The following is a 27,052-nucleotide window of genomic DNA, read 5'->3' as shown; positions in this document are numbered from 1 at the left end:
CATACCTTCTAAATTGCCCCACAGGTCTGTTATATAATCCCATGACAATGACTTCATTTTAGCTTGATTCCTACTCAAATCACTCTACTACTGTAGATGATCCGCAGGGTTGTACACTTCTTTCCTTTCCTTGTCCCCTTTAACAGACCCCTTCTTTTAAATAAAGTATATGATTCTGTTGCTGCATTCCAAATATAGAATCCATCTAAATTTTACGGACCACGTTTACAGTCACACTCAGAGTCCTTTCTGAACTTTTCTGTCTTTAAATAAGTTAAAGAAAAGGAAAGTGTGAAAGTGTAAAGTTAATATTTAACAGCAAATGAGAAGAGAACTAAAAATCATGGTATCTAGAAACTGAAAAGGACTTCACTCTTTTATTTTCTTTATTTGGTCTTTTTTCTAATCTAAGAAGTTTTCATAGAGGGCTCATAAGTACTGTATTATGAAAGAATCATAACAAGCTTATTATGCTTGAATGACCCTATTAAAATTAGAAGAATCTCCTCCGAATAGTCCCTGAAGTAGTCCACCGATAGTTAAACTTCTAAAAGATAAACGCAAGTATAGGCCAATACCAAGTAATTAATCATGGGGACTTTGGCACATGCCTGTAGGAACAGTTGCCAGAAAACACAGAGTCCTGTAAAGTCTTTTGAAAAATCAGATGTGATACAAAAGGATGTTACAAAAGTTTGAAAACTAGTGATACTCCTTGTTGAACACAAACACTAATCATTATGAATAATAAACTATGTTTTAAAACTAGTTTCAGGATCAAGAAACTAATTTTAATGGTCATCCAAGATGCTGCTGACAACCAATTCAAAAATTTAGTAAAGAATTCTGAGGTGATTATAGGAGTTTCCTATAATAATTTTTACTTGCCTGTTTTGCAAAGGTGGTTGCAAGCATTCTTGAATTATATTAATAAGTTACTTAAACAACAAAACATTTTTGCTTTTTCTAGTAAGAAATCTTAAATGGAAAACTGTTATTATGCCAGCTCAGTGCTGTAAGGTAATCAATTTAAGTGAACACAATAAATATCAACAGTCATGTTTTCATAAATACAGATTTTCCCATTTACTACTTTTCTCCCCAGGATAAATTAAAATAGTTCTTACCTAATTCATAGAGATGCCCATCTACATGAACTAATGCAATAAAATGAAGATCTACTTTTTCATCTATATTTGGTGCCTAGGAGGGGAAAATACATAGTATGTATGTTAGTAGTCAAAACAAATCAATCAACTTACATGTAAACACATCTAAATAACATAAAATGACATGAAAAAACATTTATTAACAATATGATTCAAGGCTTAGTCTTTGATACGGTGGACAGAGAGTGAACATGCCTACATTTATAACAAATGTGTTCACCCATCAACAAGGAAAACACTGACTCTACATCTCTGAAAACTACACTGAAAACTACATCTCTCTTAATCTCAACTGACCTAAAAACCTAAGGTTCTATTCACTTTGGAAAGCTTCAGCCCCTAGCACAATGCCTGGTACACAGTAGATGTACAATGTATATTTGCTAAATGTTATGAATTCATGAACTAATTTGTCTAATTTTTGAAATTCGAATAAACTTTTTAGAAGTTAAATAGCATAAAATGAGTTAAAGAAACTCTTTTCAAGTTAAATTTTAAGACATCAAGAAAGTAAGTTTTTTCCCTTAATGATTTAACCTTAATAATCTCATTTTTTGAATAATGCAATATAGACTTAAGAGTATTTTTTATTCATCCTAGATTCAAAAACTGTATTCATCCTAGATTCAAAAATCTAACTGGTTTGAAATGAAATATAATCACTACTAAATGCAAGTACAAATTTTAGAGGTAAAAGTTTTAAAGAGGCAGAAATCAAATTATATCTCATATCATTTAATATCCAGTAAGCAACACAAAGTATAGGACTGATGCTGAAGCTGAGGCTCTGATACTTTGGCCACCTGATGTGAAGAGTTGACTCGTTGGAAACACCCTGATACTTGGAAAGATTAAAGACAGGAGGAGAAAGGGATGAGAAAGGATGAGATGGTTGGATGGTATCACCAACTCAATGGACATGAGTTTGAGCAAACTCCAGGAGACAGTGAAGGACAGGGAAGTCTGGCGTGCTGCAGTCCATAGGGCTGCAAAGAGTCGGACACAATGACTGAACAACAAGGCAAAGTTAACTTCTGCTAACTTTGTTAACTCAAATTTTTATTTTTTCACCCTCAAATAATTATATAATTTTAAGTTTTAAGTAATACAAAGTTTTCAGATAAAGAAATTGAAAGGTACAGAATAAACACCGCTATCCTGGATTTACTGGGTGGGTACTTAGTCGTGTCTAACTCTGTGACTCCATGGACTGTGACTTGTCGGGCTCCTCTGTCCATGAGATTTTCCAGGCAAGAATACTGGAATGGGTTGCCAATTCCTCCTCCAGGCAATTTTCCCAACCCAGGGATCGAACCCATGTCTCCTGTGACTTTTGAATTGACAGGTGGATTCTTTGCCACTGAGTCACCTGGTAAGCCACCATGGATTTATTGGATGCTTCTAAAAATATTTACAGATAGTGACTCATCTAAGCTCACATTATTCTTCAGAGATTACTTCCCTCAAATTGCAAATGGGTGTAACACAACATACACTGTTGTCGCAAACTGGTGCTGCAGTTGCTGCTAAGTCGCTTCAGTCGTGTCCGACTCTGTGCGACCCCATAGACGGCAGCCCACCAGGCTCTGCTGTCCCTGGGATTCTCCAGGCAAGAACACTGGAGTGGGTTGCCATTTCCTTCTCCAGCGCATGAAAGTGAAAAGTGAAAGTGAAGTTGCTCAGTCGTGTCCAACTCTTAGCGACCCCACGAAGTGAATGAAGCCATGGGGTTTTCCAGGCAAAAGAGTACTGGAGCGGGTTGTCATTGCCTTCTCCAGCTGTGGCAAACTAGCTCTTCTTAAACTTGACCTAGAGCTAAAGAATCCCACAGTTGGTAGGAACCACAGTCATGCAGGATCACTGTTGTTCTGACACTAGGCTGCTCTGGACTGCAACCCCACTCGTGGCAGCCCCGCCAACAACAGGGACCTGCCACTAGGTTTTCAGGTAGTCATTTCCATTTGGACAGTTTTGTTAGAATTATCCCGCCTGCTGAGGCAAAAAATCTTTCCCAGTATTCTCCGCCATCTTAAAAAGACTAATCCCTCTTGAACATGGTATTTCTCCAAACACTTAGATAGTAATAATGAGTTCCCTTATTTTACTGGTCAGAGAATCAAAAATTTTAGTGATCCCTCAAACCTAGTACCCCCATTTTAGCAATGACCAGACAGAACCCAATTTTTCAAGGCTAAATCTAGGCAATTCTACAAACTATGAATTCAATTCTATATAAAACACTAGAAAGAATTCCTTATACAATCAAGCCCCAGGAAAGGGGCTTGATTTACTCCTTTTAAGATGCAATTCTGTAATTAGCCTCCAACTAATAAAAAAATTAAAAAAAAAAAAAAAAGATGCAATTCTCCAATAGGACATCAAGTATTTTGAACCTTTAAGCTATTATGTTTTTATTTTATTTATTTATTTTTTTAATGTTTTTAAAAATTATCACTTATTTTTACACCATCTCTTAAGAATAATCTCTCTTATATAATAGCTTCTGTTTTTCACATTTTGTCAGTAAATACAACTGTGCTAGAGATAATAATGCAACTGGAATCAGAGACCTGACTATGTACTCAACCCCCTGAGTACTGGGTTTTTTACCCATTTTCAGGTTTAAATGAAACTGATGAAAGTACTTTGTTAACTGTTACATGCCCTATAAACATTATATATTATTGTAATATTAACACTACATTATCACAAATGTAAGAAATCACTAAATCTAAGTGACTCAAAATTGTGTCATTGTACCTTTTATCCAAAAGTGCATACTAAAAATCCAAACTGCTAAAGAAGGTATGAAAAGTCTTCAAACCATTATAAAAGATAAGAAATGCTCAAAACTTCTACCCTTTCCACAAAACCTCAGTACCTATTACAAGCCTTTTCCTTTGGTCAGCTTCAATTAATCAGGGTCTGAAATCTATACTTATCCAATTGCTTAAGCATTATTCCACTAGAAGCAAGAACAATCAGTAAAAAACAAATTCCAGATTAGATAAACTTTGCCTACATTTTTATATATTATTTTTACAAAGTTTCTTAATTTAGAACACACTTCTTACTACCATGAAGAATCAAAAAGTGATGTGACAAGTCAGTTAGATAGAAAATTAAATACTAAATAGAAATTTAAAAAACTAAATAGAAATTTCAAATTATAAGAAATAGCTTAAATTTAACTTATGATTGTGGTACTAAATATATACCAGATATTGTTCTAAGCACTTTATAAGAACTGACCAATTAATAGTCATATGGACCCTATGAGGTAGGTAATATAGTTACACCCACTGTACTCTCAATCGACACACAGAAGCATTAAGTAACATGCTCTAGATCACAAAGCTAGTAAGTGATAGAACCTGGTTTCAGGTCCAGGCAATGTCATTCTAGAATACATGTTCTTAGTCACTAGGCTATGAAAACACTTATGAAGTTACAAAACAGTGATTAATATGGAGCAAACATTAATATTACATAAAAATATAAAACTGGAAATGTCAATTTTTATGACATGTTCATTGATATTTAGAATATTTTTAAGTATAAAGGAATTCATTCCTATTTAGAATCAATTGTGCCCAAGTAAGAATTTATAAATTAGGGTTTTACTCTGATCATCTGATTCACTTGCATCTCTTCCTATTGTGCCAGTGTATGGCACGGTAGGAAAGCAATAAATATCAGGTGGATAAATAAAGAAAAATGACAAATGCATGTTTGTGACCCAATGAGGATAATGAAACAGAGAGACACCGGTCTGCTGATGAAAGGCTATTTTTGGTGACCATACTGGTATCTGATGGAAGATACTTAAGGAAAAGTGCCAAGACTCCACTTTGTAGGAATAGCTCTAAAACAGTAAATAAGCAGAAGTAAAGAATGTTTGACACCAATTTTTAATTTTTTTAAGCATTAAGGTATGTGTAATCAGACTTCCTCTGGCTTCAAAAGTCACAATGATTTCCTCAAGTGTTAAGTTTCTTATAAATGTATAGCATACACCAAGTCTTTCAGATGTAGCATTTCTAGGTAGGCTCTGCCAAACAGCAATCATTACCATTTTCTAAAACATCAGAAAGACAAGAGCTATAGTTGCCAATACTGCATTTTATTTCAATTATGAGAATTACTAGAATTCCATCATCAACCTCAACATTTAAGGTAATTAGCACAATTACAAGAACAAATGTACTTTTTAAGTTTGCTAACATTACCAACTTAAGAAGAAGAAATTGTGAAACTTGTGGGAATCCTATATCAATTCACAAGGAGAAAATCTTCATTTCCTGCTTGAGAAAAGATCTTCAGAAACTGAATAGGCAGGGAAGATTGGATCAAGATTAAACCAAGTACCTGAGCCACCTCAGGGAATAAAATAGTTTAGATGAACACCCTACACCATGAAGGATTAGATTAAGGACAGAGTGAGTAAAAGTAACCCCAGAGCATGACAAGAGACTAAAGTCACGTTCAGAAACAGGGAAAAAAAAATAAAGTAAGAGATGGCAAGGAACGCAGAAGGCACACAGCATTTGTTGACCTGAGTCAACTAAATGAAACTGGAAAGATGAAGGGTAAGAGAATACATATTCACCTGAACAACTGACAGGAACTTAAACATTATCATGAATGTCGATCAGCACTCATCAAAAGACAGGGACCTTTATGTTGGCAGGATATGGAGTGGAAAGATGGATGTTCACCAAGGCGCTGGTGAAAGTCAAGCTGAACTGCAAAGCATAGAGGTATGCTTGCAATCTTATCAGGGGAGAAAAAGCTAATGGCTGATGAACCAAGAGACAAGCACTCTGAAGACTGAAGAAATTTAAGGGAAAAAATGGACTACCCCTTGTCACTGGAAGAAGAGATGGAAGATTGACTACACTTACAACAGAATGGAGACCCAAAGGTGGTAGACGTAAGAAGGGTCGCCAGCGACGAAGACGGAGAGATGGACTGGTAGCCTTTGCAGGGCCTACATGGTTACGTTTGACCCAGGGCAGGGATGCATGGTGACACAATGATGAGGCCTTCGTTCTGCAGTGGCTAGAATGAGGCTGTGATGAGGATGGCGAGGAGGACTACATAATTAAAAAAGAGAACATTTTACTTAGACCACGTTACTGGGAGATCAGTTATTCTTAAAAGCAACGTATGGTCATACTTCGATTTATATGGTCCAGTACTTTTAACCAATCATAATCTAGAAAAGGATCGTAAATGAACATTAGTTAAAGGCATATAAAGTGGAAATACATAACCACAGTATCAGGTTATATTCCACAGCTTCTATTAAATGCACATCTAAAATATTTACATATCCTCATTTGTATAGCACAGATTCATGGAATTACTTAAAAGCCACTAACATGGAATTATTATAGCGAATTCTTTTTAAAAAAGAACACACACACAAAACATGTAACACATACAAAGAATTACGTGTAAAAAAAGACTGCATGGTGATAGGCACTGGTAAAAAGATTTTCTTAGAAGGAATAAGTGAAAAAAAGTCACTTCAAAATCCCTCAGAAACAGGATGCTACGCATAAATTATCCTCTTACTTATGCTGACAAGTTAAATGGAAACTATCATGGCTTATTAGCCATCTTTTAGTTATTAGGACTTCTCTGGTGGCTCAGATAGTAAAGCATCTGCCTATAATGTGGGAGACCTGGGTTCGATCCCTGGGTTAGGAAGATCCCCTGGAGAAGGAAATGGCAACCCACTCCAGTACTCTTGCCTGAAAAATCCCATGGACGGAGGAGCCTGGTACGCTACAGTCCATGGGGTCGCAAAGAGTCAGACACGGCTGAGCGACTTCACTTTAGTATTAAAATATGCATCGTTTATTTTGTGCCAAGCATCCTTTTAAGCACTTTACATGAATTCATTTAAACTCCCAGTAGCCCATGAGATAGTTGTAATTATTTTCATTTTGTAAAAGAAGAATCAGGACAAAGAGGTGAAGTAACATAACCCAGGTCACACTGCCAGGAAGTAGCAGGGCTGGGATTCAAACACAGGAAATCTGGTTCTAGAATCCAACGATCTTAATCACCAGGGTGTATAACTTAAGTGGCTAAGAAAAAGATTTTAATACTAAATTATTAGACTAGCTTCCACAAGAGATGTAATCCTCTTAAAGTTAGATTTTTGGGAGTCATCCTACCAAACACTACTGTACCACAAGAGGCAATCTGACCCAAGAGTTTCCCATGAAATGTACATGCTGAATAGTAACTAACTTATTCATGGTAATCCAAATGATAATTTGACAACTGTCACCTCCAGTAAATGATACCAGTACATGAAACTAAGTTTAAAGCAGTATGATAAAGTTACAGTCATTAACAACCATAGTGAGAAGTAAAAAGAGCAGTGGTATAAATCCTGGCTTAGTGATAATGGGTTTCACTAACCACAACTTATTCTCTTAAGGAAGATGAAGGGGTTTTCCCTGAATGATTTCTAAGATTCTTTCAACCCTGAAAATTCTATGATCCTACTTAGCACTTTTGATCTATGTAAACAATACAACAACTGAGAGCTATCATTGTGATGAGGGTTTTGTATTTGTTTGTGAACACTTTAGCTGCTCATAATAATAATCAATCAGTTAGAAAAACACAAACGAATGCTTTTCTTGGCTCTTCATGGGAACAAAAGTGTATATAATAAAGTGTCTGCTCTCACTCACATAGTCTGAGCGCAACACAGAGGGCCAGACAGATGGCTGCATACACAATGGGCTGCATCCCTAGTATTTATTGAGTGCTTAATGTGGTAGCTCAGACAGAAAAGAATCTGTCCGCAGTGCAGGAGACACAGGTTCAAGCCCTGGGTTGGGAAGATCCCCTGGAGGAAGGCACAGGAACCCACTCCAGTGTTCTTGCCTGGAGAATCCCATGGAAAGATTAGCCTGGCAGGCTACGGTCCATGGGGTCACAAAGAGTTGGACACGACTGAATGACTAACACTTTCAGTTTCATAAAAATAAAGAGTACACAGGAAACACCTAGATTTACCTATGACATTTTATCCCAATTTCCTTTACCATCTGTACCTACACTCTCTCTTCCTGTCTCTCTACACAGTTCTTTTTCTTTCCTGCACCACTTGAGGGTAAGTTACATATATCATGGTCTTTTACCCTGAAATACTTTTATGTAACAGCAGTTATCATCTGCAAAATTTCATATAGATATGAGCTGTGTTAGGATGGATTTAAGTTCGGTGTCACATGAGACTTTGGTCTAACCTTCCAGCGACTGAACTGAACTGAACTGAACCTTCCATCCATATTTTAATTTTGTCAGTTGATCCATTCATGTCCTTTGCAGCATTTTTCTTCAGGATCAAATCTGGGAGCAGGTACTGGAATTTCTCATGTCTTGTTAGTATTCTTTAAGGAGGCAGCTCCAATAGCCTTAATCTTTTATGACATTAACACACAAACCCTTCCCCCATTTTTTACATAAAAATTCATGCTCTCTGTGAATACAGTTATCTATTTCTTCCTTTCCAATCCATATGCCCTTTATTTCTTTTTCTTGCCTTACTGCATTGGCTACAGGACCTCTAGAATAATGAATTTCACTTTCAATTATTTCTTCCTTTTGCATGCTTTAGGTTTAAGTTGCTTTTTTTTTTTTTTTCTGCTACCTTAAGGTAAAAACTGACTTGAAGACTTTTTCTTTTCTTCTATAAGCATTTACTGCTATAGACTTTTCTCTAACCCCTGCCTTTTCTTTCCTACTGTAAGTACTTAATGTTATAGATTCTTCTCTAATTCCTGCTTTAGCTGTAACTTGCAAATTAATATATTTAACTTGTTTTCACTCAAAGTGTTTTCTAGAAAATAAATTTATGGTTACCAAAGTGGGGAGGGATAAATCAGGAGTTTGGAATTGGCAGACATGAACTATAAAATACTACATATAAATACAGACACTACATATAAAAAAGATAAACAGCAAGATCCTGTTGGAGAGCACAGGGAACCCTACTCAGTATTCTGTAATAAACCACAATGGAAAATAGTTTGAAAAAAAAATATGTGTAACTGGACCACTTTGATGTACACCAGAAACTAACACAACATCATAAATCAACTATAATTCAATTAAAGTAATATTTTTAATATGTTTTCTATTTGTCTTGGTGACTTCCTCTTTGACCTATGAGCTACTTGGAAATGTGCTGTTTAATTGCTAAATATTTGGGAACTTCCCAGATACTTTTTGTTGCTATTTATCTCTAGTTTAATTCCACTGTGGTTAGAAAACATTTTTTGTGTAATTTTTTTTAAAATCTCAGTTTTCTTTTTTTACTTTACAATATTGTATTGGTTTTGCCAAACATTGACATGAATCTGCCACAGGTGTACATGTGTTCCCCATCCTGACCCCCCCCTCCCACCTCCCTCCCCACCCCATCCCTCTGGGTCATCCCAGTGTACCAGCCCCGAGCATCCTGTATCATGCATCGAACATGGACTGGCGATTTGTTTCACATGTGATAACTTATATGATTCAGTGCCATTCTTCCATATCGTCCCGCCCTCACCCTCTCCCACAGAGTCCAAAAGACTGTTCTATACATCTGTGTCTCTTTTGCTGTCTCGCATACAGGGTTATCGTAACCATCTTTCTAAATTCCATATATATGTGTTAGTATACTTTATCTTTCTGGCTTACTTCACTCTGTATGATAGGCTCCAGTTTCATTCACCTCATTAGAACTGATTCAAATGTATTCTTTTTAATGGCTAAGTAATACTCCATTGTGTATATGTACCACAGCTTTCTTATCCATTCGTCTGCTGATGGGCATCTAGGTTGCTTCCATGTCCTGGCTATTATAAACAGTGCCGCAATGAATACTGGAGTACATGTGTCTCTTTCAATTCTGGCTTCTTACCTTCCAAGGAGCAAGCATCTTTTAATTTCATGGCTGCAGTCACCAACTGCAGTGATTTTGGAGCCCCCCAAAATAAAGTCTTCTATTTCCACTGTTTCCCCATCTATCTGCCATGAAGTGATGGGACCTGATGCCATGATCTTAGTTTTCTGAATGTTGAGCTTTAAGCCAACTTTTTCACTCTCCTCTTTCACTTTAGTCAAGAGGCTCTTTAATTCTTCTTCACTTTCTGCCATAAGAGTGGCGTCATCTGCATATCTGAGGTTATTGATATTTCTCCCGGCAATCTTGATTCCAACTTGTGCTTCATCCAGCCCAGCGTTTCTCATGATGTACTCTGCATATAAGTTAAACAAGCAGGGTGACAATATACAGCCTTGACGTACTCCTTTTCCTATTTGATACCAGTCTGTTGTTCCATGTCCGGTTCTAACTGTTGCTTCCTGACCTGCATACAGATTTCTCAAGAGGCAGGTCAGGTGGTCTGGTATTCCCATCTCTTTCAGAATTTTCCACAGTTTGTTGTGATCCACACAGTCAAACACTTTGGCATAGTCAATAAAGTAGAAATTTCATAATTTATTTTCACATTTAGTTCACATCTTTTCTTCTACTTTGTTGAGTCTATTGGCAAACCCATTAAAGGCATTCTTTGTCTCTGGTATTGTGCTTTTCATTTCTAGATTTCCACTCGATTCTTTCTTATAGTTTCCAGCTCTGCTGATATTCCCTATCTGTTGGTACATACTGTCTACCTTTTCTACTTGAGCCTTTAACATATTAAACTGCTTACCAGGTGGCACTAATCATAAAGAATCCACCTCCAATGCAGCAGACACAAGAGACACAGGTTCAATCCCTGGGTCAGGAAGATCCCTGGAGTAGGAAATGCCAACACCTTCCAGGATTCTTGCCTGGAAAATGCCATGGACAGAGGAGCTTGGCGGGCTACAGAGGCTGCAGAGAGTTGGACACGACTGCATGACTAAGCACACGCAGTAGTAAATAGTCACACTAGTTCATATGGTCGTTAGTCAACAATATTAACAGCTAACACTGAGCGCTTACCACTGCATACTAAATGTTCTATATAGATTCTTACAATGATCCCACTAAGGTAGAGATTACGATCATTTCTATTTAAAGATGAACATATGTGCTTCCCTGGTGGCTCAATGGTAAAGAATCTGCCTGCCAAAGCAGGGGATATGGATTCAATCCCTGACCCAGGAATACCCCCTAAGCCTTGGGGCAACTAAACTTGTATACCACAACTATTGAGCCTGTGCTCTAGAGCCTGGGAGCCGCAACTGAAGCCTGTGTGCCCTAAAGCCTGGACTCCACAACCAGAGAAGCCACTGCAATGAGAAGCCCGCACACTGCAACTAAAGAGTAGCCCCTGCTCGCTGCAAATAGAGAAAAGCTTGTGCTGCAACAAAGACCCAGGACAGCCAAAAATAAATAAATAAATAAAATTATCTTAAAAAAAAAAAAAAAAAAACTGTTAAGGGAAACTTCCTTGGTTATCCAGTGGTTAAGACTCCGTGCTCCCAATGCAGGGGCTCAGATTCACTCCCTGGTCAAGGAACTATATCCCATGTGTCGCAGCTAAGAGCCAGTGTTAAACAATGTGTGTTTTTTGTTTTTTTTTTTTTTTAAAAAAAGAAAAACTGTTAAAAAACAATAAAGATGAAGATACTATTTTTTCCCAAACACGATCAGATTATCTATGGGTAATTTTAGCCCTTTTTGTTCATCATGTTTACCATTTATAAGGGAAAGGAATGAAAAAAAGATAGGATATGTTCAAAAGCACAACCTCCTGAATAAGTTTCATACACCAAAGTTCATGAGTGTATGCATGTATTTCTACTTGGCAAGTATTCTACAGTATCAAATACATTACTGTATTATGACTGTCTTACTTGTAACTGCTTTGTAATGCACTTAGGAAAATCTTTTATCCACTGTCATATTGCTAGCATACTAAATATTGTTTTTGTAAGTAAATGACTATGTTGAGATGTTAAGCATTAGAACCAATAATTTTAAATTTTTACTCATACTTATTTCTACTGCCTAAAGCTATAGGAACACAATATATACACATTTTCTCCAACTGCACAATTTATAAAGATAATTTAACTCATAATACAGACATAACAGTGTACATCATAAATACTTTCAATTCCAATGAAAAGTTTATATGATAATTCAGAAAGGACTTTCAAGTAACATTACTTTAAGAGATGAAAAGACTTTGATATGAAGAATTTTATTACGGCATCTTAAACTTCATAGGCTCTCTCTTAGAATTACAAAGATTAAAGACATATTCACCAACTTTTACACTGTAGTATTAGTTACTTAAGCAACTGCATTGACAGCTAAGTGAGCTTTGCTTTCAAATATGAAAATTTAAACTGTGAGCAGAATCTTCAGAATAAATATCCAATTTCCTTTCCATACTAATTGGAAAAGATCAGATACTGACAACTTATTCTTGAGTCTTTCTCAAGATTTTAATCAAGAGCTCACTTTCTGGAGCACCTGAATAAAGAACTCATTTACTCAGTTTTTCAGCTCTAGTAGAAGAATCTGAAATTGTTAAAAATTATGTACTTCATTAGAATTACTAATAATATCAATGTCTGCCAGAACATTAACACTGAACCCATGCCCCCTCTGCTTACTGTGGGGGTTTGCAACAATACAATATGACTTCATACATACCACTGCCCATGCAATATAAATCTATCTCTTCATTACAGTTTGGAAAATCCCAAAATAGTCTTTTCAGAAACCCTAGGAATTAAATGCTTTGTTCTTCAGAAAGAATTCTGAGTTTAACCATTTCTGCATAAAGGAATTAGGTATAGACTTTCATTTTGAGATTTTTTTTTTTTTTTTAACCATTCTGATTATGACTTAACCCTCGGAGTTTTTAAAAAAATTACAGTTAGCTATTTGGATACAGTCCACAAGCATCATGACCGTGTTAGCACTTTTCAGAGGCACAAGGGCTCAGCTGACTTGCCCAAAGCATGTAAGTAGTGACCAAATGTAGAGGCAGAACCTATGACTCTTGACTCCAATTTCAGTGTTTTCATCATACACAAATCCACCCACCTGTCAATTGCCAAGTACCTTATTCATAGAGGCAAACCTATTACTATCTCTATCTATATTGCCAATCAATGGCTCAAATCTTTCTATTTTCAAACTCAGAGTTCAGTTCAGCCGCTCAGTCGTGTCCTATTCTTTGCAACTCCATGGACTGCAGCATGCAAAGCTTCTCTGTCCATCACCAACTGCCAAAGCCTGCTCAAACTCATGTCCATTGAGCCAGTGATGCCATCCAACCATTTTATCCTCTGTCGCACCCTTCTTCTGCCTTCAATCTTTCCCAGCATCAGGGTCTTTTCAAATAAGTCAGTTCTTCACATCAGGTGGGCAAACTACTGGAGTTTCAGCTTCAGCATCAGTCCTTCCAACGAATATTCAGGACTGATCTCCTTTAGGATGGACTGGTTGGACCACCTTGCAGTCCAAGGGACTCTCAAGAGTCTTCTCCAACACCACAGTTCAAAAGCATCAATTCTTCAGCACTCAGCTTTCTTTATGGTCCAACTCTCACACCCATACATGACTACTGGAAAATCCATAGCTGTGACAAGACAGACCTTTGTTGGCAGAGTAATGTCTCTGCTTTTCAATATGCTGTCTAGGTTGGTCATAGCTTTTCTTCCAAGGAGCAAGCATCTTTTAATTTCATGGCTGCAGTCACCATCTGCAGTGATTTTGGAACCAAAGAAAATAGTCTTCTCACTGTTTCCATTGTTTCCCCATCTATTTGCTATGAAGTGATGGGACCAGATGCCATGATCTTAGGTTTCTGAATGTTGAGTTTTAAGCCATCCTTTTCACTCTCCTCTTTCATTTTCATCAAGAGGCTCTTTAGTTCCTCTTCACTTTCTACTATTAGGGTGGTGTCATCTGCGTATCTGAGGTTACTGATATTTTTCCTGGCAGTCTTGATTCCTGCTTGTGCTTCATCCAGCCCAACATTTTGCACAAGGTACTTTGCATAGAAGTTAAATAAGCGGGGTGACAATATACAGCCTTGACGTACTCCTTTCCCAATTTGGAACCAGTCTGTTTTTCCATGTCCAGGTCTAACTGTTGCTTCCTGACCTGCACACAGATTTCTCAGGAGGCAGGTAAGGTGGTCTGGTATTTCCATCTCTTGAAGAATTTTCCATAATTTGTTGTGGTCCACACAGTCAAAGGATTTGGTGTAGTCAATAAAGCAGAAGTAGAGGTTTTTCTGGAACTCTCTTGCTTTTTCAACATCCACCGGATGTTGGCAATTTGATCTCTGGTTCCTCTGCCTCTTCTAAATCCAGCCTGAACATCTGGAAGTTCACAGTTCACGTACTGTTGAAGCCTGGCTTGGAGAATTTTTGAGCATTACTTTGCTAGCATGTGAGATGAGTGCAACTGTGCAGTAGTTTGAACATTCTTTGGCATTGCCTTTCTTTGGGGTTGGAATGAAATCCAATCCTTTTCCAGTCCTGTGGCCACTGCTGAGTTTTCCAAATTTGCTGGCATATTGAGTGCAGCACTTTTCACAGCATCATCTTTTAGGATTTGAAATAGCTCAACTGGAATTCCATCACCTCCACTAGCTTTGTTCGTAGTGATGTTTCCTAAGGCCCACCTGACTTCACATTCCAGGATGCCTGGCTCTAGGTGAGTGATCACACTGTTGTGATTATCTGGGTCATGAAGGCCTTTTTGTATAGTTCTTCTGTGTATTCTTGCCATCTCTTCTTAACATATTCTGCTTCTTCGGTCCATACCATTTCTGTCCTTTACTGTGCCCATCTGTGCATGAAATGTTCCCTTGGTATCTCTAATTTTCTTGAAGAGATCTCTAGTCTTTTCCATTCTATTGTTTTCCTCTATTTCCTTGCACTGATCACTGAGGAAGGCTTTCTTATCTCTCTGTGCTATTCTCTGGAAATCTGCATTCAGATGGGTATATCTTTCCTTTTCTCCTTTGCCTTTAGCTTCTCTTCTTTTCTCAACTATTTGTAAGCCCTCCTCAGACAACCATTTTGTCTTTTTGTATTCCTTTTTCTTGGAGATGGTCTTGATAACTGTCTCCTATACAATGTTACGAACCTCTGTCCATAGTTCTTCAGGCATATCAGATCTAATCCCTTAAATCTCTTTGTCACTTCCACTGTGTAATAGTAAGGAATTTGACTTAAGTCAGACCTGAATGGTCTAGTGGTTTGCCCTACTTTCTTCACTTTAAGTCTGAATTTTGCAAAAGGAGTTCAAACTTACAACTAGTTCAGAAAACAACAACAACAAAAAAAAAATACCTGAGTTTTAAAAGGTCAGATTACTCTCCCTTCACAGTTAATGCGTATGTCATTTTGTATATGAAAAAAATGAGTCAATTACTCTATAAACTGTTTAATAACCACAAAATTAGAAATGCCATGGAGACTTAAAAAATATTTCAAGCCTTTAATAAAAAGATTTTCTTTTGAGTGTGTGATTTAAAAAGTCAAATTACTTTTCCTTCAGTTAGTATACATGTCTCTGTCAGTACGAAAAATAAAGAGATTACTCTTTAAAGTACTTAATAATAACTAAAGAATTAGAAATGCAATAAACACTAAAAAGAAATGATATGGACCTTTTAACAAAGGGGGCAGAGGGTGGGACTAATGTTAATTCTCTATAAGGCATCAACTGGTAGTTTATCTTAAGTGCTTAAATCTAAATTATTCTAAAATGTTAAAATAAAGTAAATATATTTTTGGCTTAATGTTTTCCCATTTAAACATTTCCCAAAATGTTTTCCCATTTAAAAGGGCAACCTGTTATTAAGAAAAATATCATTATAACCATGTAATTTCCTAAATATAAAGGGATCATTGGTTGGTAGACACTTTAATGACTATTTTCCAAAATATACATAACATAATTACCAAAAGACTGGTTGGTTTATGGGTAAGATTTTAGGTTTAACATAAGGAAAAATCTATTATTGACTAAGAGCTAATTGAACTATAAGGGCAACAAAGAACAAAGTATTCGGCACAATGCCGAGCAGTCATTTATAATTCATTACACAGTGGTATTATTTGCTGTATCTACCCTTGCTTTTAGGACAAACTAAAAATTTTAAAAACTTCACTTTATTTTTGTTTCTTTTAGCAAATTTTGATTCACCAATACATTTTGTTGCCTTAAGAGCATGGGCAGTACTTATGAGCTGTGTGACTTTGACAAGTTAATAATTTCTTAGTCTTTCAGTCTGTAAAATGGGATAGTATCTAACTTTCGGAACTGAGAAGATTAGAATAGGATTCACACAGCGCTGAATATAATGCCCACCACATAAGATGTATTTAGTAACTGGTAACCATCGTTATAAGAAGACAGACATACTTTTAAAAGCAATGAGATTGAAGAGAATACTTGGAAAATGATACGCATGTCAGCAGTCAATTTTAATTGTATTCACCCATAATTGACATAAGAAGAGTCATGACTGATCCTGTGACATCCCAAAGTGATTCCCAATGTTTCCAGCAACTCCAGGTATCTCATGGTGAGAATCTTTTGGCGTGAATACCTACCTACTAAATCACTCTTTTAATTGACTTGTTGATAAAACATGTACTTAATCGTGAAATTAAATTTATTTCCAGAATAGGACATGTCCTTTCCAGCTTTAAAGACACCACTGAGTCTAAAAAATGGCACATGGAAAGGAAAAAAAAATTAGGAACTTCTCTAGGGCTGTCAAATGCCAGGAAAATAAGTAAAATTACAAAGGTGGCCATATGCGTATGAGAGTATGTACACATATATAAAACTTTAAAAGTTTAGAATCAAAATTATAAATTAATTCCAAGGGAATTCCTGTAGACTTGAATAAATTTCAGTGTAATATATTGAATCACACTAAATTTGAGGTACAAATTTAAAACAGGATTAACTAGATTCATTGCAAAAGATGCAAATTTCCTACAAAGTATCCATGTTCAGTTGGCAAAGAAGTCAAAGTGAAACATGGGCTAGATATCAAAATACACAAAATATGACTACTTGTTCCATGGAAAAGGGCAAATGTCTTCATTTTGCTCACCTAATAAATCAAGATACCCACAGATTTCTAGATATTATTTAGAGATTTGTTTCTCTTATTGGTTTAACAACTGTATTTTCTCACTTCCATTAACAATTCTTCATGTCAGAAATCTCTGTCAATATAATGACCTATATATATTACGTTAAACTCAAGCTTACCATAGTTTAGCTGACCAGACTAAGTCCCAGAAATTCTTTTTTTTTTTTTTACAATTTGAGAGTAGCTCCAAATAAGACTCTCGCTGACTACAAACAAAAACAAATAAATCTCAAAATAACCATTTGTTTTGGAAAGCTGAGGTTTATAATCAAACAAACAGAAAAGCCCCCCATCCTCAAATACAACTTCAAGTCTATTTTTATTGTTGAAGATGTTTTTAAATAGAAGAGTTACTTCTAGTCAGGTCTGGAAGAGTAAACTGACCAAGTTCAACATAAGTTCAATACAAGAACTTGTGCTCGATTAATCATGTCTGATTCTTTGCAACCCCATGGACTGTAGCTCGTCAAGCTCCTCTGTCTATGGAAATTTCTAGGCAAGAATACTGGCGTGGCTTGCCATTTCCTACTCCATGTAAGAACTTCCTTTAAAGTAATAATAGCAATATATCTCCATTTCCAAAGCCCTGATACTGGAGAAAAAAAGATGATGATGCAGAAAGCTTAAAAAAGAAAAACAGACTACTCTAATTCATTTGAACAAAATACTTGATAACCTAAAAGAAAGGGAAAAAAGTGTAAACAGGACAGAGTAGTAACTACATTCTGACCCTTTTCATAACAAATTTAATTTACATAACCATCGTCTATAAGTGATATTAGATAAAGAAGAACTGATTACATGTATGGAGGCACAATATCACTGCGTGAAAACAAAAGACCAGAAAAAAACAACCATTTCAATATTTCCCCCCACTATGACTAATTTTAATTTGTACTTCCACCTTCAAATTTAGCTCTCCCACTCAACTCCACACATAATCTAAACTGGCTTCTATTCAGGAATGATATACCGAAAAAATGATAACAGAAACAAAGAAAAAGGCAAAAGAGTATGAAATTAAAAGTTCCATAGCATTTCTCAATTTTAAGAATGACATAAAGTTGTTCATGTTTGAATGAAATAATGAAAAAGGGATATTGGAAATAAATGGGGGGAAAAAAGAAAGATCAGAAAGATTCAATTTCAGGTTTCTTGACAAAACAATATAGCTTAAAATGCAAGATACTTTTCATCAGAATTTCATTTACTGTTCCCATCTGATTCTCCCAAGACAATCAGGTATTTAAATTATACATTATATAAGAACTCAATTTTTTCCTAATATTTTCAGTTTTTTTCAAAGTCAAGGAAAGAAAATAAATCCTGAAAAAAGGAAAATAAATGTAAACATCTTGACTCTTTGTAACTCTAACATAATCAAAATAATGAAAAACTATACTTCAGAGTAAAATGAAGTCATGCAAATAATTCTTAAACATCTAATGAAGATAAAACTTGACACAGTCTCTCCCTGCATTGCACACAGTCTACACCGACTGGGCCAAAAAAGCCAACTGCATACACAGACACACACAATTTATCTTAAATTGTGTATACATACACCTGAAATCAGAATTTACCCACTGCTTACCTAACAGTCAAAAAAAACCTTCTAAGACAACTCTAACCAAAATAAATTACATTTATAATTTAATTTCATGGTTGAAATTCATTTCAGAAACTTTTAAACAACAGATCTTCAAATGATCTTAGCAATCAACCATATTATTTCCCTCTATTAAACAAGCCAAAATTTAAAAACAGAATTCAACATGGACAACAGCTAATTTTGAGACTATCTCCACTGAAATAAGAGATCCTTGAAGACACAAATTGCATCTTATTTATCTCTGTATATATAGTTTCTAGTACCATACTTGGCATAGTAGGTGCTCAAACAAATCACTTGGTCAGTCAAATGAAAGAAGGACAGTAATTTCATACTATGCAACAAAAACTTTAAAAACGTTCATCCTTTTGATTCAAGGTAATTCTATTTACAAGAAATAACCTTAAACAAAGGACCTAGAATGAATACAAGAACAAAGATATTCAATGAAGTTATATTTTTAGCTTAAAAAATTGAAAATAATCTAAATATCAAAAGTTAAGGAAACTAGAAAGTAAACTATGATGCATTCACATGAGAGTACACTGCCATGAGGAATTATTTATTAAAGAGGGTTTTGATGAAATAAGAAAATACTCATGATAAAATATTAAGAAAAAAATCCCACAAAAGTGTTTGATCCCAACTATTAAAAAAAAAAAAAATACCTAAGAAAAGATGTGAAGGAAATAAACACAATATTAAAAGCATTTTTGCTACATTTTCCATATTGGCCAGTTTATTTAAATACATAGATAAAGCAACTGTGCCAGTTTCTATTATTCTTCAATATTACTATAAATTTGTATGAAGGTTCCTGGACAATACAATAAATTTGTGTTTTTTTGTGAAAAGTTAAACAAACAATAAATTATCAGGAGATGTCTACTCATACCTGGGCTGGCTCCTAAATTAATATGGACAAATCACAAACATTAGAAATTGCTTTACCCATGAAATAAAACTGGAGTTTGAAGGCAAATAAAACACTCTTCTGGATTTTTATTTTCTTTGCTTTACATTCGACTTGCAAGTTGTTTCCATTATTGCATTGCTGCTATTTCTTCACAATTTAAAAGACACTTTAGCCTCCTCATATCCCACTGTTGTTCTTTTATTTTCCCAATCTCAAATGAAACGTGAAAGCAGTAACTTTCAGTATAAGCTAATGAAACATAAATGAGGTAGGGCTACTGTCCAAATTTATGGATTAGCCAAAGTATGCTGGACAATCATGATGGGATGGGAAAAAAACATACAAGTAAACAACTCCTCTGTGGCTGCAGGTTATGGCCTATCTTCTAAAAGGACTACTGTGTTTTGGTGGCTCATCTTTACTGATGTCTCAATTAGTCTATAAATCTCTGTGTGCAATGAGGCTCCTACCTACTCCATTCCCATGAAAATGTTCTGAAAGACAGTATCAATGATGTCGATTGTTATTACACTGCTATTACCAGCTCTTCTTCTACCCACTCCTTTAACATCCAGGTACCCTAGGGGTTTATTACAGTTCACACTATTCTCCCTCGGTAGAATTCTCATGGTTCTAACCACTTCCATACAAGATATTGGGTTGGTCAAAAAGTTCGTCCAGGTTCTTCCATAAACTGTTACAGAAAAACCTGAATGAATTTTTTGGCCAACCCAATACAAGACACCAGGTATCTCCCTGGAGCTTTAGATTCCACATTCAACTTCTACACAGGTGATCCGTTAAATCACTTTAAACTCGATACGCTGAACACTAAACACGCCACTTTTGGTGACTCTCCGTTGTTTATAAAATTCAAGCCATCCCTTGAACTGGCTTCACTCTACTGTTCAGCTTCATCCTCTGCCATCCACGTTTATTTTTCTGAAAGCCTAGTAAAATAAAATTACTACCTAGTATTTACTGAAGGCCCATTAAATACCAGGTACTATTCTAAGCATTTTATATGATTAATTCATGAATCTTCACAGCAATTCCATAAGGTAGATGCTATTATTTTCATTTTATGTTGAGGAAAGTATCTTGTCTAAGCTATCTACATCCTGTGCTCCTTATTTAATACTGTGCAATTTTTCATAAATGCCTCTATACACCAAGCATTGTCCTGGAGATTCAAGGTAAATATGACAAAGATGACCCATATCCTCATGGGACTCATATTCTAGTAAATATATGCAATAACAAACAAACAAAAAAGTATTGTAGACTTTAAAATCCCAGGAAGAAAATCAAAAGGATTTTATGACAGAAAATTCACTGAGATGGCCCTACTTAACAGTAATGAAAGAAAGCCTCTGTGAAAAATGACTTTTAAGGTGAGACCTAAAGGATGAGAGGGTGCCAACTATGCAAACAGGAAGGTATATCCAGACAAAGACTGGACCTTACAAAGCACAAAAATGGTATTAAGGACTGAACGGTATTCTCCCGAAATCCATATGCCGAAGCCCGAATCCTCACCACGATTTTGCTTGGAGACAGGGCTTTTAAGGAGTGATCAAGGTTAAATGAGGTCATAAGGATGAGGCCCTAATTTTATAGAGCTGGTATCCTTATGAAAAGAGGAAGAGACACTAGAGACTTCTCTCTCCAAGTGCACTAAAAAGAAAAGCCACTTAAGGACACAGTGAAAAGGTACCATCCACAAGGCAGGAAGAGTGGCCCCACCAGAAACCAACCTTTATGGCACCCTGATATTGAGTTCCAGCCTATGGAACAGTGAGCAAATAAATTTCTGGGACTTCCCTGGTGGTACAGTGGATAAGAATGCACCTGCCAATGCAGGGGACAAGAAGATTACAGAGCCACTAAGCCGCAGAGCAACTAAGCCTGAGAGCTGCAACTACTGAAGCCCGTGTGCCTAGAGCCTGTGCTTCACCACAGGAGAAGCCACCGCTAGCTGCAACTAGAGAAAGCCCTCGGGCAGCAACAAAGATCCAGTGCAACCAAAATTTTAAAAAATAAAAACTAATTTTAAAAAAAGAAAGAAAATAAGCTTGCTAAGTCACCCAAGTCTATGGTATTTTGTTATGGCAGTCCAATCAAATACAAATGGGAAAGACAGAGGTGCTTTGTAGAAACTGACAAAAAAACAGTGTACTGGAATATAGAGAACAGTGGAGATAATAAGATGTCAAAGACTTACGTCCGCAGATGGTAGATGAACCAGAAATAAAAGATCACAAAAACTGTCCCTGGTGCAGGCGTTTTAAGCTAGCTGACACTAAAATTCGGAAAGGTATGGTATGGGTTTTTGTTCTCTCAGTGACTAGGAGTCACTGACATATAATGTCTAGAATATAATAATCTATATTCCACCTTGAAATGCACAAAACAACCCCTACAATAAAGAACTGAACTCTTCACAAAATGTTAACAGTGCCCTGTTGAGGAATAGTGGCTAATAGTATGTTTGGTTTTCTCAAGGACCACAGAAGACCAAGATTTAGCCTTTTTTGGTAGTTCTTACACCACTAAGGACAGTTTTGAGCTAATTCTGGAGAATTAATAAATATGTGTTGTGCCTATGTACCAGGAATGGTGTTGGGTACTCTGGAGTGTACTCAAAGGAATCCATCCAACAAGAATTCTAGGTCTAAGGACCAGAGTCAGGAGATACAACATCACATTTCAGAGCATATAAGGCACCACTGGCTTGAAGATATAACAACTTATGTACTACTAAAGAAGGTACTGTCACCAAGTAAACTATGAAATCAATGGTAAGATACACCATAACTTTAGAGCTGCTGAAATATGAAAAAATACACATCTTAAAAAAATGAAAAAGAGTATGAAAATAGCTAAAATGCAAATAGTACGAGTCATATAAAAAAGCCCACAGAAGGCAAGAAGTTTCAGTCTGGAGAAAGGGATGTGAAGATCATCTAAAAGGAGGTATTAAAAGTCGTAATTTGGATAAAGGCCAAAAAGAAGGCAAGAAAGGGTACTGTAAAGACAACTTTACTTTATTACAAATAATGGTTTTCATATTTTATGATAATCTCATGTTGATCTTCATTGCATTGCTGTTTTTAACACTACAAATCTACAAACAAAAAGGCAAAGCATAGTGAAGATTAAGAACATGCTCAAGATCATATGGTTGTTCTTCAGTCGCCCAGTCATGTCTGAGTCTTTGCAATGCCATGGGCTGCAGCAAGAGATCATATAAAGCAATACAAAAAGCGGACTGTCCCATTCATTTCCAACCTGGTGCCGAAATCACCTGGACATGCCCTTTGGGTGTGTGCATAAACTTAGTCAAAAAGAAAATGGTTCAGGGGCCTCCCTGGGGGCTCAGTTCCCCCACCTGCCGCAACTAGAGAAAAGCCCCCATAGCCACAAAGACCCAGCACAGCCAAAAATAAATAAATAAAATTAAAAAAATAAAAAGCAATGGTTCACACCTTTGAAAGCAGAATCTGAGAGCAACCAAGAAGGTATAATATAATTATAGGGACATAAATTCCTAGGTTTATGTTTACTTCTGTTATTATAAACATTCACAGTTAACAGAGCTATAAAAAACTGAAGTCATATCATAGTATCAACCTGTTTTCTCCTTCAAAAAAACTTTTTTGAAGATCATGGGAATATTTATGTTCAATACTCTTAAATCAGTAATTTTTAAGTATTTTTAAAGCATAGAGGCAATGTTATCTTTGTAAATAAAAAAGCATGGCTCCAAGTCACACATGGGATAACAATGAAGAGTCTATAATTCTCTGGTGTTAACACTTAAATGTTTTTATAAATACACTAAATGATTTTAAGTAAATTTTATTCATTTGACTGAAAAATCTTCTGATAAACCTCCCCCAAGAGTGGGAGAATGAGGTCTGTAGGGAAGAAAAAGGAGAAATGGAAGGAGGGAATGAGGGAAGCCCTCAGGAAAAAGAGACCCTTGTGAAAAAAGGGGCAAGAGAAGCAGAAAGGTGACCCAGCTCAATAAAAGACTAGCTAAGAGAGCAGAGACGGTATAGTTCATCACATTGCCCAGAATTGATTTCCCGAGTATGCAGAGTACATCATGAGAAACGCTGGGCTGGATGAAGCACAAGCTAGAATCAAGATTGTCGGGAGAAATATCAATAACCTCAGATATGCAGATGATACTAACCTTATGGCAGAAAGCAAAGAGGACTAAAAAAGCCTCTTGATCAAAGTGAAGGAGAGTGAAAAAGTTGGCTTAAAACCCAACATTCAGAAAACTAAGATAATGGCATCTAGCTCCATCACTTCATGGCAAATAGATGGGGAAACAATGGAAACAGTGACAGACTTTATTTTTTGGGGCTCCAAAATCACTACAGATGGTGACTGTAGCCATGAAATTAAAAGATGCTTGCTCCTTGGAAGAAAAGCTATGAGCAACCTAGAGAGCATATTGAAAAGCAGAGACATTACTTTGCTGACAACGGTCCGTCTTGTCAAAAGCTCTGGTTTTTTCAGTAGTCATGTATGGATGTGAGAGTTGGACTATAAAGAAAGCTGAGCGCCGAAGAATTGATGCTTTTGAACTGTGGTGTTGGAGACGACTCTTGTTGAGAGTCCCTTTGACTGCAAGGAGATCCAACCAGTCCATCCTAAAGGAAATCAGTTCTGACTGTTCATTGGAAAGACTGATGCTGAAGCTGAAACTCCCAATACTTCGGCCACCTGATGCGAACAATTGACTCATTTGAAAAACACCCTGATGCTGGGAAAGATTGAAGGCAGGAGGAGAAGGGGACGACAGAGCATGAGATGCTTGGATGGCATCACCAACTCAATGGACATGAGTTTGAGTAAACTCTGGGAGTTGGTGATGGACAGGGAGGCCTGGCGTGCTGCAGTCCATGGGGTTGCAAAGAGTTGGATACAACTGAGTAATTGAACTGAATTGAACTGAACTGAGCCTGATAAAGACTCTTGAAAATCACACTAGCTATCTACCTTTACTACAGTGCAGGTATTTTTTTTTTTTTAATACTTGCAAGTCAAAGGAAACTGATGGGGAAGACTCAGGCCATCTGTTAGACAAAGCAAAGAGCATACAGTCTGCAATCTGTCTCAATGATTAGACTGAAATGGCTGTTATCAAAGATCATGTTCATGGTTGGTCAACACACATTCTTGGGCTACTTCATGACTACTTTTACATAAGCAAATTCCCTCAAAGGAAAAAAAAATATCCAAGTAATTTTCCAAATTATGTGTCATACAATAATACTGTGATTAAACTCACACATGGAAGGAAAAGTTTTGAAAAATGTGAAATACCTCAGTCTGACCTTCATGGGCACTGGTCTCATGAGTAACTCGAATGGCCTGTAATAAGAATATAAAGTATTAATAGGAAAAAACGATTATATTCAACTTTTTGAATGAAAACAACAATGCCAAATTTTAACATCTAAAGCCTTGTTAAGAAACAGCAGACTGGAGGAGATTTCTGGAACAGTTTAACACTAAATATTTAAGAATGGCTTCTGAGTAACCAAATGAATTGCTCTGCTTTCCAACCCACAAATCTCCAAAGCCTCGGGAAACTGAGTATCTGCTTATTTGCAATTGCCAGTGGTAAGTGGGGGTCATTTACGTTGTTTAACTGTTAGAACTAACATTTAACACTTTATTCAACTGAGACTAGAATAAAGTAAGCATCTCACAGATAGAGACTGGAAAAAGCTTAGCTCATCTGTTTCTCCAGGTTACATGCTATTCTGCAGCTCTGGGTCTCTTTATGCTTAATCATGCAGCTTCAGTCAGCACTTTAGAAATGTGGAGCAAAAAGCATGCATTTATCAGAGCTAGAGATTTCAGGTTCCTGAACTTGAAAAAAAATGCTCTTGTAATATCCACTATTAGCAAAGATGAAGAGAAATGGACAAAGAAGTAAATTACAGGTGAAAGTAGAACCTTTACGAATGGCAATTTGGCAATAATGTCAAAGCTTTAAAAAAACATGCAATCTGTTTGATCTATCAATTTCTTTTCTAGTTTATATATTTAATTATAACTCTACACAACCATACATAACTAATAATATTTGCAAAGATTTAGCTACAATGATACACCTTGCAGTATTTTTTCAAATGTTGAAAAAAGAGGGAAAAATATTAAACTTCTGACAATAATTTATTGATTAAATAAAATACTACACAATGGAAAGCTAGGCAGCCATTAAATGATGATGTCAAATATATACTTACTGGTATGTAATACGTTTGTGATAAGTGAAAAAAGCAAGTTATAAAACAATATTACAGTGTGATCAAATTTTGTGTATATACTTATATACTCCCTATAAAAAGTATTAATGATGACTATCTCTCACTGGTGGGATTACTGGTGAATTTTATATTGTTTACTTTTATGTAAAATAAAGACGTTTCATGAGATCTGCAGGTTTTTTAAAGAAAATAACTTAATCAATGTATATGAGAATGTTAAAACAACATAATCAAATCAATGGATTTACTGGGCTTAAACTCTGCATAACATTGTTCTAGCCAAGTAATTTTTTACACAATACTGTTTACAGTTTCAAAGAATGTACAATCCACTTAATAATGTCATTAAAAAGTAAAAAGCCTTCAAAAGCAAAATAGATTTCAAATATAATAAATGTAAATACCACTCTAAAAAAATTCTATGATATGGTATAATCATTTAAAACTAGACTATGTGGCCTGTGTCCTCACACATGAAAAAATATTACTACACTGATAAAATAGGTAGAGAATGTTCTGACATCTACCATTAAACCTTTGTTTTTTCCATTCACTGGTCTTCAGCCTTGTTCCAAATTCCCAGTGAAAGACACACAGGGTATTGCCAAAGATATATTTACCACAGGAAGGGAATGGTAAGGAATGGTCAACTATAAGATATTTTATAAATTTGTAAATCAAACTGCCTTTTTCCTCTCATTCAGCTCTGCACATAGAAGTGACAATTTATCAACATTTATGGTTATTTCAGATAATGTTACCTGAAAAGTACAAAAGACCTTTTTTAATGGATACGACCAAATCCTTAATTGCTCAAAACTGTAGTTTCAAGACAAACTCCCAAACAGAAGCTACAATTCCACAGAACTTTGCCCACATATGAGAGCAAGGCAGAAAAAGGTACC

The 27,052-nt window shown here is 36.0% G+C and overlaps 1 protein-coding gene across 2 annotated transcripts in view; it reads right to left on the bottom strand.

Annotated features, from left to right (window-relative positions):
* Positions 1 to 27,052, bottom strand: part of UCHL3 (ubiquitin C-terminal hydrolase L3) — a 35,094-nt gene that overhangs the window by 4,816 nt on the left and 3,226 nt on the right. Inside the window, exons 4-6 of one of the 2 annotated variants that reach the window (XM_061133129.1) lie at positions 25,195 to 25,242; positions 6,074 to 6,265; positions 1,128 to 1,203 (exon numbers count right to left, since the gene is read on the bottom strand). In XM_061133129.1, the coding sequence (XP_060989112.1) occupies positions 1,128 to 1,203; positions 6,074 to 6,265; positions 25,195 to 25,242 (316 nt within the window). The remainder of the gene's footprint in view (positions 1 to 1,127; positions 1,204 to 6,073; positions 6,266 to 25,194; positions 25,243 to 27,052) is intronic. The other variant, XM_061133130.1, reaches the window with a different exon arrangement.

This window comes from Dama dama, chromosome 30 (genome assembly GCF_033118175.1).
Source record: "Dama dama isolate Ldn47 chromosome 30, ASM3311817v1, whole genome shotgun sequence".
NCBI classification, from domain to species: domain Eukaryota; kingdom Metazoa; phylum Chordata; class Mammalia; order Artiodactyla; family Cervidae; genus Dama; species Dama dama.
Note: the sequence above shows the minus strand (reverse complement) of the source record. Positions and strands in the feature narration are given on the sequence as shown.